At 31.7% G+C, this 12492-nt stretch overlaps 1 protein-coding gene across 1 annotated transcript; it reads right to left on the bottom strand.

Annotated features, from left to right (window-relative positions):
* Window positions 1-1447: 1447 nt before the first annotated feature.
* LOC109817542 (Protein kinase superfamily protein) lies at window positions 1448-4846 on the bottom strand. Its single transcript, XM_020382818.3, has 7 exons — window positions 4608-4846; window positions 4173-4437; window positions 3885-3937; window positions 3729-3796; window positions 2222-2311; window positions 2025-2085; window positions 1448-1927 (listed from the first exon to the last, which is right to left on the bottom strand). The coding sequence occupies exons 1-7, from the start codon at window positions 4669-4671 to the stop codon at window positions 1623-1625; spliced, it is 906 nt and encodes a 301-aa protein (XP_020238407.1). The 5' UTR covers window positions 4672-4846; the 3' UTR covers window positions 1448-1622.
* Window positions 4847-12492: the final 7646 nt, after the last annotated feature.

The following is a 12492-nucleotide window of genomic DNA, read 5'->3' as shown; positions in this document are numbered from 1 at the left end:
ATAAAAGGGCAGAAGAGAGAGAAAACACAGATCACAAGTTGCACGAAGAGAAGAACAGAGACAAGAAAGAAAACAGAGCACCTTGGAGCTCGTGGGAACGCGGTTCTTCAGATGATCTTTTTCTTCTACCTTTCCTCTTGTTATTTTGTGCTTTCTTCTTTTATGGAGAGCTAAAGCTCTAGGGTTGGGATTAATGTAATCATCGAACTCCTTTGTATTCCTTTTTGATTCATATATATATTACATCTATTACTCAGTGTCACTGATTTGTATTCTGTTCTTAATGCTTTGATAAACTGATCATTTATCTTTGATCTTGGATTTATAATTTGGTTGGAAAACATTTTTTGAATCTAGATTTGAAACAAATCACCTATTAGTTTTGAAAGTCAGGGATGGTTTTGAAATTAATAGTTGCAACAAGTTCTGATTCTTAATGCAAGACATTTAACTGAATAAAGTGAGGAATCATTCATCGAGTTAAATATCTTAGAATTTCTTATGCCAAGGAATTGGGTATGAATGAATATAGAGAACTCAATGGCAATGAGTAATAAAATCATTTGTAAGAATCAATAGGAATACATAAGAGGGAGATTGATGAAATTTAATCCCAACTGTTTCTCATATCTGTTTTTCTTAAAATTAATCTGACTTTGGTTATTTAAGTTTAAATCACTGATCACATCAAATATTTAACATGTGTGAATATTCAAGCTTTGAATTTACAAGTAACAATTAGTATAATAGAAATCAAAATCTACTTCACAAGTCCTTGAGAATCGACTACCTTTATACTATATTATAGAGACTTGGATGCGCTTGCTTGGAATAGTCATAGGTGTTTTTATTTTTTGAGTATTTTGTATTTGATACAAAAAATTGTCTCATAATTAATTAAGATATAAAAAATAAAGTTAATCTTGTTATTCTTCATTTGATTTGTCCTAAACATGATGTTTTGTAAATCAAATATAAAACAATAGGACAAATGACTTATCAAGAATTCACAATTTGATCTATTTATTAAAAAAGTAAAAAAAAAAAAAAAAAAAAGTCAAACTTAAGTTTTTTAGCAGATCTTTTTGACTAAAAAGGTCAAACTTTAAATTTTTAAAAAAATCTAATAAACTTGATAGATTGAACTATTTAAAATATAAAATTATTATTTATATTTTAATATATAACTATTAATAGTATATTTAATACTTAGGTCTATTTAATATTTCTACTCGTAAGTCCATCGCCATGAATTTTGGCGAATCAAAATGGACCTCTAGCTAGACCCAGGATTACTAGCTTTTCTTTTCAAAATTTTCAAAACATAAAACTACAATTCATTCAGATCCGAAACTTGCTTATCCATTTGTTTTGACAAATATACCCTAAATCACCTCATTCCACTCTATTGTTAGAGCTAGAATCAAATTTCACCCGACAAAAAGAGTTTTAAAAAATATCAATTATTGACATTTTCCTCTTCATTTAATTTCAGATGAGCATTATCGCAGTTCTCGAAACTGACTCTTCAGGAGGTACTAAACGTGAAAGCATTCACACAAGGGAGTGCTAAATATTCTCCCGAGAAACCACAAGATTTTTAAACAAAACAGATAACAATCCTAGTCATGGGTAATATCAATCTTCTTTTGGAGATACCGGAATAACTGTGGAATTGTAAATGGAGGCTTGTCCCATGATTTGATACACAATTTTGCCACTGCCAGAAGACTTTTAAGCTCCGTACAGTCGTAATTGTTACCAAGATCAGGGTCTATCATCTTATCTATGGAATTGTAAAATCGGGATTCTTGGATCCATTCAATTAAATCAGAACCTTCCATCTCTGAAGACTGACCGGTGACCAATTCTAGTATGAGCACTCCAAGTTGGAAGATAATCTTACAACTTTTCTGCTTCATATAATCTGATACGGACGAGAATAGTGAGCACATAAATGTAAAAACAAAATGTAATCACTTACAAATTTTATTTTGTTGTGAGAGTAGTTTACAAGAAGTGACCTTCTGAATATGGCATCATAACAGAATCTCCACCAGATGTAAGAAGGCCAAAGTCGGATAGCTGTGATACAGAAGGCAAATTAATTTAATATGATTTATAAATTAGAGTGCTTTAATTGCCTTTTGCATGTTAATCTGAAATCAAATATCGTTAATCCCTGCAAAAAGGTAATTGAGATAGGGAACTACATCCTTACTTTAGCTGTGAAGTTCTCATCTAACATAATATTGCCCGAGGTGATAGACACATGACACACTGGTGGTTCACTGAAGAGAAACAAGTATTCCTGCTCCAGAAGCAACAACATATGGCAAACATCAAATCACCGTGCTTGACAAATTTAGTAGTTTCTACTACTAGTTCCTATCTTACAATTTTGAATGGCGTAGGTATCAAGAAAATTTCATGCTATACTTTTGGATAGCCAATAAACATTAACGAAGATAGCATGGAAGCTTACATCATTCTCCATGATCATAAGGCAATGTCACAAATGTTCGATAGGTTAACATCATATCACCCAAAATAAACCACTTGAAAACCATCCAAATTATATAAAAATATATCTTGCAGCTAAATATATAAAATTTTGTTTTCCATTAAGCAAATTACATACTTAATATTGTAGGAATCACAATCTTCTTTGCCAACATTTTTGCCTTCCCACTTACCCTTCTATTTATCATGTCTCCTAGGCTTACCATCTCCACTTAATATAAAAAGCACAAATAAAAAGTATAGCTGGCTACGTTACTTAATCTAAATATCTAAAAGCTCCAGGTGCTGTATTGCCAGGTTCAGCATCAATATTAGTCTATCCATGGCCATTTAGTTATCCACAGAGAGCAGAGACTGCTGACCTGGATAGTTGGACCGTTGATCCAGATGTGCACCTTTGCAGAACATGGATAAAAAATTGTTCCGCATTAATAAACTGTATGATATGATGCTTTCGGTCTAGAACTAGTAAGAGCACCATTCGTGCAGCTTGCTACTTATGCAACAAGGAATTCTTTTTCTTAGGACAGGTAGAGTTATGGTTTATTTACCTGGGCTTTTATTCCATTCAAATCTTATAACACTTCTCCTTCGGACCTTACAGCACAGAGCGATGTCTGACTCTATTCATTGTGTTACCACTAGTGTCCCGTGATTTAAATAAACAGTTGCTAACACCCTCCCGCCCCCTCCTACTCCCCAACATGTGCTGCTTTCCTAATCAAGATAAAAGTGAGCACCCCTTCTCCCTTTAATTCGAAGTTTTTCTAGGAAGTTTTAACCTTACTGACTATGACACCAATGGTTGAGTTCCACGTCATATTTTAGTGGCTAAGGAGTTGGGAGAAGATAAACTTTTGGATGACACAAATCACAAATTGAATACACAGAAATGACAGAATCTAACTTCTACCCTTGTCATTGTCCATGGAAACAACAGGCCTAGTTTTATGTGTCAAGTTACTTTTCTTTCACAGAGCTATAGCACAACCGGGAAGCCAGGAAACCTAAACCTAAACCCTAAACCCTAAACTTACCAGGAAGCCAGGAACTGTCCCGTATCCACAATCAATTTAGTAAGCTTAAAAGAAAATATGGTTCTTCAAATTAATTGCCACACAAAATAAAATAAGAAGAGCGCAGTTTCAAGTTAAAGATATTAGGCACTTCTGGTTTTGTACTATTGTTTAACTTGCAGAGCTTACCAGTGCAGCCAGAACGCCATTAGCTATCTGTAACCTCGTCCTCCAATTTAAGGGAGTCTTCAAAGGGTCTGCGAACACACAATCGTTGAAACAAAATCAAAATATGTCATTGAGAATCTCCTCTAAACTTTTTTATCTGTGGCTATCTAAATTTACCATTTAGATGCTCCTTCAAGCTTCCATTTTCTATGTTGTCAAATATGAGCAATCTGCATAGGTAACAAATAAATAAATAAGTTACAAAATAGCTGAACCTATCCACACCTATACCCAAGACACTAACTGTAACTTCCACGTCCATTTTAAAAATTTTATATAAAAAAAATCGACAAGTACTTATAGAGATAAAAATAAAGAAAGAAAAAGATCAAGAAGATAAAATAAATCACATTTTTTTATTTATAAATCACAATGAAAATGCGAAACAGAGGATACTGGATGAACCTCTTGTGATTGCGTCCGACAGAAAAGCCTCTGAGCGAGAGAAGATGGCGATGGCGCAAGCGCCCCAAGAATTGCACGTGCCTGTGAAAATTGTCATTTCCTTCATTGAAACCTTTCACTTCTCTCACCAAACACACACCGCCGCCGTCTCCAAACTTGGCAGCATACGCAGAAACTTCAGAATTGCTATAAACGATTCTGCGGAAACCGTCCGTTGCTCTTCTAACGTCCTTGTACGAAATTCTCCTCACAAAAAACACCGCACCTGGACAATTCAACACAGTCATTGACCTTGATCCACAAAGCACTACACTATGGAACAGGAAGCAACTTCAATTGGCGAGCATTGAGTTCAATTTGACAATTGGAATGAAATCGAGAGAGGATTAACTGAAACCTTGAAAGTAAGAAGTGAAGAATAGAAATCGCGATTACCGGAGCGAGATCGGTGAAGCCATGCTAGAAGGTGGCGACGGAGCTTGTGGATGAAGGGATCCATGGAGGTGTCGGTTAAGGATAACGGAGTTGAGTGGGGAGATAACACCGTCAAATTCCATTCGCTTTGTGGTCATTGTTTGGTTAACGGGAACAACGGCCTCTTTATGAAAAACGAATCTGCGGATTCCTGTTACTTTGGATTTTGGGAGAGAGAGCGTAAGAGTGAGATACATTACAGAACGTGGAACAGATTCAACGTGGGTCAACGTCGCCGTGACCCAGTCAGTTAAAAAAAGTAATCCCAAGTCCTAACCTTTTTTCTCTTTACTATTTTCAATTGGGTTTTAGTTGGTTTATATTTTTATTATCCTGATTAATAATTATTAATCAGAAATTAAAGTGAACTTGAATGTAGAATAAATAGATAAATATAAAATCACGTATATGTATCTTTATGTGTGTCAATAAATTCTGTTTTTTATTTTATATAGATAAAAATACATTCCAGATCGCGAGCAAGTTATTTTAGAAATACTATATAAATAAAGATAATAGTACTATAGTAGTATTGAAACACATTTTTTTTTAATACAATATATATATATATACTGTTGATTATAATTTACTAAAAATTATAATATTATAAAATATTAATTGTCATTTTTAATAAATTTTGGTCATTATCACCATATAAACACAAAATAAAGTTGTCTCGTGTATATATTTAGGATTGAAATATAACTCCTCTACTAACATTAAATACGTCTTTAATTTTCTTATGATTTGAGAATTTTTTTAAAAATAAAAAGTAGTTCTATCCGGTGTTTTAAAAATTGGATTAGACCGGCTGGTCAGACCGGTGGTTTAGTCGGTCCGAATCTTGAGTTAAATCGGTTATGCATTCGACCTGTTTGAAACCGAAATGAACTGGCCAGTTTTCTAGTTCAACTAGTGAACCGGTGGATCAAACCGGTTCAACAAAAAAAAAATTATGTATTTCTTTATACAAAATAAAAATAAGATAATTTTAAATAAGATGAAAATTGATATTTAAGATAGGATATGAAATTATTGAAATTTATAAGTATAAAATATATTTAACATAAATATTTTTTTAGAAAAATTAATAAAAATCGAATCATGCGGTTCAATTAGTGACCCATCAGTTCAACCTTTGATCTACTAACCCAATACTTTAACCGATTTGATGATCGGTCCAGTTTTTAAAATTATGGTATTTTTAATATACTCCATTCAATATATTTATTTTTATTTATTAATTTTTATTAAAATCTATAGAATTAGAAGATAGAATCATTAAATAAAATGGAAAACTCATTAAATTTTGTGTTTAACAATAAATTTTAACAAATTAGAGAAATTTTTTCAAAAGAGAATATCACATACTATATTATTAGTAGTTCTCTTATAATAAAAATAATGTTTAATAGATACATTGATAGTTATAAGCACTCATTCAATTATAGCATCATAAATAATATAAATTTTTTTATAATAATTATCTTAAAAATCATATAAATCGTTATTCTTGATTGATTAATGTAAATTTTATTCCGATAATATATGTAACTCAATAAAATATAATGCAGTAAAATTTTAGTTACTATTTTTGAAACACTACATACATAAAATTTTAGTTATTATTTCTTATCATAAATAGTTTGATAAAAGTTTTTTTTTTGTAATGACTAATTTAATTAAAACTTTTACTGAGATTTGACATTATCCTTCATTCAATTTTCCATTGAAATTAATGTAATAGTTAAGCATTAAATTATTGTAAACAAAGAATCGGCTTGATGCCAACTCATATAACTAATGAGTTTCAAGTTGTTCACCAAAAAAAAGAATCCACATTTACTCTCTTATATGTAGGCATTGATAACAAAATAAGATTTTTTTAGTGAACAAAATAAGATACTAGAGGCAGTCATGAACTTATTGCTGATTCTTTCCCCCCTTTTTTTGGACTAAGAACGTGAGATTTTGCGTGCAGTGGCATACGTTCGCATTTATCGGATTTTATTTTTCTTTTACTACTATTACTTTTTTGAAAGGAATAAGGGCACAAGCCTACTGCATAGGGAACAGAAATCCCAGCTAAATCGAGTTTGTTTGCACGTCATTGGATTCTTTCTATTATTGTGTAGAAGGGTTGGGTTCGATTTAAATAAATCTATTATTTCATCTAATTAAAATTTAATAAATTGAATTTGATTAATCGGATTAACATAATTATATTTATTTATTTATTATAAAATTTAAACATTTTAAAATAGATATAAATCATTTGGTATATTGTTACAAATTTAATATTATTAACATATAAAGTAAACAATAATATAAATTAAAATTTAAAATAAATTTATTAATTTGTTACATTATTATCAACTAAAAAAATCAACATTAATTAATATAAAATAAAATTTAAAATAAATATATTATATTATTACAATACTATCAACCTAAAATATAAAATTTGTTACTAAATAAGAATCACAATGAGTATTGTCCTAAATAAATTATCATTCAAATATTATTATTATTATTATTATTATTATTATTATTATTATTATTATATATGACCAGATTGGGTGAAACACAAAACTCGACACCTAACTCGTATAGTACCGAATTTTGATCGGATTGGGTTGAATTGAGTTTGACTCCACTAAAAAAATTCAATTGAATTCATTAGATTGGTTTGGGTCAATTCGGTTTCCCGGGTTACCTATACCCGCTTACACCCCTAATTGTTTGTATGGTCAAAGTTTAACAAGAATATATATATATATATATATATATATATATATATATATATATATATATATATTGTACAAAATATATAATCATTAATTATAGAGTTAGAAAGTTAAAAAAAATAAAATAAAAAATAAAGTAGCTTTTTTTACAAATATGTAATTATATTTTCCTTATTTATAGAAAAATAAATCTTTGGTTTACAAAAAATATCTAAAACCCTTAAATTAAACAAAAAATAATAATATTTTAACACTTTTTCTCAAGTTGATGCATAAATGTCTCATATGTTAACGGCCTCTAAGAACACTTTAGATAAATTTGTTCCAGTTAAGATATCTGTTAATTGATTCTCTAATCATGTCTTCAATAACTTTAATATCTTCTCGTCCAATCTTACTATCACAATATAATTGAAGTTGTTACCATGATACAATTGAAGTTGTTACTCAAGTGGATAACTCAAATATGATAGGAGAAATCTTAGTCATAGTATTTCACATAGCTCGAGAGCCAACCTCTAAGTTCAACTTTTGTACTTGAACGTACAACATTATATTTTTTTACTTCTCTATGTAACAAGGTTACCTCCAACAAAGGTAAAGTAACCTAAAGTATAACTTCTGTCATTTATGGATCGAGCCCAATCAACATCGATATATATACTCACACTTTGATTATTTCCAAATGCTTTCATAAACTCTGTGAACCTTCCAAATCATGCTCTTGGAGACTGTTTGAGGTCATACAATGACTTATTTAATCTACACACATTCTTATTGTATGCTTATAGTATCTTACACCTCGGAGGAAGATCCATGTAGACTTATTCAGATATTTCATCATGAAAAAATGCATTCTTCACATCAAATTGTTGTAATGATCAATCCAAGTTTGCTGCTAGAGATAACAAAACTCAAATTGTGTTAATTTTATTTACTGGTGCAAACATATTTGTATAATCAATTCCATAGGTGTGGGTGTACCCCTTGGCCACTAGTCTTACTTTAAAGTGCTCAATATCGTACCATTTGCTTTATACCTAATCATATAAACTCATTGACATCCAATTGTTTTCTTTTCTAATAGGAAATCAATAAGTTCCCAGGTATTATTTTTCAGCAAGGACTTCATCTCCTCATTTATAGTCGCTCTCCACTATGAACCCATGGATTCTTGCACATTGTTAGTAATAGATACAATAAATAATTGATTTGTAAATAAATGATTAATGATTAGACACATAATGGATCATTGGATAACTAACTTTATTGAAAATTTCAGGTTCACGTGGATTTAGGAATACCTCTATTGTATCGTGGTGGTAGTTTATTTTTTGACAATTCAACCACTAAATTAGGAGCATTATCAACCAATGATTGGTTTCGTATGATAGTTTCTTGAGAAACTACATGTTCCTCCAAAGGTGGTGAACTTGTTACTTTCATTTTTTGATCATTATTGCCACTACTACCTCTTGCTTCTTTAGATAGTCATATTTCGTTAAATACATTCATATCATTATCCAAAGTCAGAACTTTCTTTTGTTGTTCCCCTAAAGATATGGCTCAAAGGAAAAATACATGGAATCTTCGTGGAAAACAACATCCAAGGTAACATACATTCGTTGAGTTGGAAGATGATAACATCTATATCCTTTTTGATGAGTAACATATTCAATAAAGACACTTCGCAATGCTTTATGAGCTAGTTTGTTATGCTAATGCTTATGAAGATGAACATATGTTACAAAATCAAATATGTGAAGAGTCAAATTTTAGACAATTGATGTAGTAATTGCTTCAGTAAAGGCATGCGATGGTGTTTGAAAGTCAATAGTATTAGAAGGAACCCGATTAATTAAATATATAGCAGAGGTAATTGCTTCTCTCCAATAAGATAATGATACATGGACTTCTATCAATAAAGCATAAACAACTTTCAACATATAATTATTTTTTTTCACGTGCTCCATTGTACTGGGGTGTATTAGGACAAGTTGTTTGGTGAACAATTTTTTCTACTTCCAAGTATCACTAAAATTTAAAACTTAAATATTCACCCTCATTATCACTACATAAAATCTATACCTTTACACTATATTGAGTACAAATCATTTTGTTAAACCTTTGAAACAACAAATTTACTTCACTTTTGGACTTCATAAAACATATCCAAGTCATTATAGTGCAATCATCAATAAACATAACAAACTAACACGATCCACCTATAGTGGCCACCTTGGATGAACCTGAAACATCAAGATATATAATCATGAAAAGAATTTTACTTTTATTCATGCTTAATGAAAATGAGACATGGTGACTCTTTGCAAGTTTGCAAATATCACCCTTAAAACATGAAACATCACATTTTGTAAATAATCTAAGAAACAAATTTATAAGATATCCAAAGGAAGCATGTTCCAAATGTCGATACCATAGCCAAATCTCATATTTACTTCCTTTTTCTTTAAATCTTCCCACAATCAATGCTTGGTGTGATTAAGTTGCATTATGTGACTCCAAGTTTAAGTAATATAACCCCTCATGTTTAGTATCATAGTCAATCATCTCCTTTGTTTCGATGTCCTTAAATACACAATATTTAGGCTAAAAAAAATTACAATACAAGATAAATCAGTGGTAATTTGAGAAATGGACAAAAAAATTGTAATCCAAAGATGGGACAACTAAAACATAATTTAAATTCAAGGTATCAATGAGAGATCGAGATCCTTCCCTAGTGACAAGTGTAAAGGAACCATTAGCTGTGGAAATAAGTTTTTTTTTGGAAAGGGTATAAGAGATAAGATTTGTCTATAATCAAATGTCATATGATATGTGGCCCCACAATCAATTATCCACGTACTATTAGAAACAATTACAGTTGAATTTAAAGTTTTACCACCATTACCTCTTGTTACTACCAAAGTTGATGATTTTCCAACAACATCTTCTTGATGAATTTTTGTTTCTATAACTACAACAACAAAAGTTTTGGTTGAATGCCTCTTTCGTGGATCCTATTTATGGTGCCACCATTTTGGGTATCCCACAAGTTCAAAAAAATTATTCTTTGTATGAGCAAACTGATCATAATGAGTACACTTATTAATGGTATATTTGGGTGGAACTGTCAAGGTCTTGGAACAATTATTCCTCAATTGTGCTTGTTGTTTTTTAGATGACCCATTTTGATTGGATCTATTATTGCCTATCATGGCTAAAGCTGTGACTTTTTGAAGTTCTCCATTCATCGTTGTTTGTCAAATGAACTCATAGTGAACCATTAAGTAACATTCTTTTGATTTTGGGACAAGGTCCTTTCTTAGGATTTCACCACGAATCTATTCAAACTCACCATCTAAACAGACAAGAAAAATATACACCCTTTGTCATTAAATAAACTTCTGATAAGTTGTAACGTCTTTCTCACATTCAATAATTACCTTTTCTCGATGATTCAGTTCACTAAAAATTTCAATTAATTCTTCATAATAGATAGAAAGTGATTTACCATTTTGTTTGGCAAAGAAAGCTCTCTAATGCAATATGAAAACTTATAATTCATCTGCTTCAACATAAAAGACTTTTGATAGAGCTCCCCAAGTGCATCTTGCTGAAAAGGAAATGCTCTCACTTGTTTGTGATAATGTACATCCATCCACTAAAATGGAAGATGGATACAAAAAGTGATATACCAATAATTAAAAAGTTAAAAAGTGGTTGTTAATGTCTATGTCTCCAGACATTATGAAGCAATATATATGCCTTAAAATTGCTCTAATATCAAGTGTTAAGTCTCAATTATACTTATTTTTGGACAAGACTTAATGAGAAATTCCACTCATTCTTTGAACCACTACAATATAATTGTTCTTTTTTTGATCTATTTTTGTGTGCAGATATAACTAACCCATAATTTAGCTAACAATACCCTAATACACCTCATTTTTTGTGCAAGTATTAAGCTAGAGAATTGAGGATTGAAGACCTTAGGATTGGAAACCTAAGGAGCTAAGGAGCAGAGAAGAGTGACTGCGCTGGGCGCAAGATGACCCGCGCCGGGCTTGATAAGAACAGAGTGCCTCATCTTCGCAAGCCATATGTGCGCCGGGCGCGAGACTACACGCGCCGGGCGTGATCGCGACAGAGAGTAACTCAAACTCTCTGGAAGACATTGCGCCGGGCGTAAAAGGAAATTGCGCCGGGCGTGTCCTGAGGCAGATAGTGCTCAACTTCTCTGGAAGGCCCTGCGCCGGGCGCAAAGACTTATGCATCCGGTGCGTAACCTTAATCTGACTCCCCAAGCTCATATTTGAAGACATTTTCGAGGGCTTCTTCCTCATTCACACATTGGGCGCGTTTTAGGAGCTGTGGAAGGGATTCCCGGAGCTTGGAGCCGTTCGTGTGTGGGTCTTTCCTTCGGTTCTTCATTCTCTCTTCATCTCTATTTTGTGTTTACCCTCATTGTTGAGTGGTTCTACCCATTGTTTGTGGGGTTAGATGTAACCAACGAATTCTATTGTAATCCTTACGTTTTTATGATATATATATATATATATATATATATATATATATATATATATATATATATATGTTGTTTCATTCATTGTTGTGTATGTTTCTATTCTTAATGCTTGCTTTGGATTGATTCTCCTTGCATGATATAGGTTCCATTGGGTATTGGAAAATAACCTTTGAAACTAGCCCTGAAACAAATGCCTAGTGGAAAATGTATCTAGGAATGGAGCTTGGCCCATTAGTAGTCTTAAACCCTAGCCCGTAATGCGGGTGTAAATATTGGGTACTCAAGGAATTGATATTCAATATCCGCACTTAGGCTCTTGCTCTAAGGGATTAGGTTTGAGTAAACTTATGGGTTGACTAAGCAATGTATGTAACAAGAGATTAAGGATTCATTAGTTTGACGTTTGGTGAAATTTGACCCCACAATCTCACAAAACCATAATACCATTTCTACCCTTTTTCCACACTAAAACCATTATTTTTATAGTTAACATTCCAGTAGTTATACTCTTCAATTAATCTTCACATGACAAATTACAAAATTGGAATTATTCTTTAGTCACGAATAG

This window comes from Cajanus cajan, chromosome 10 (assembly GCF_000230855.2).
Source record: "Cajanus cajan strain Asha chromosome 10, NIPB_CcT2T_4, whole genome shotgun sequence".
NCBI classification, from domain to species: domain Eukaryota; kingdom Viridiplantae; phylum Streptophyta; class Magnoliopsida; order Fabales; family Fabaceae; genus Cajanus; species Cajanus cajan.
The sequence above is the reverse complement of the archived record's forward strand: the minus strand, read 5'-3'. Positions and strand labels throughout refer to the sequence as shown.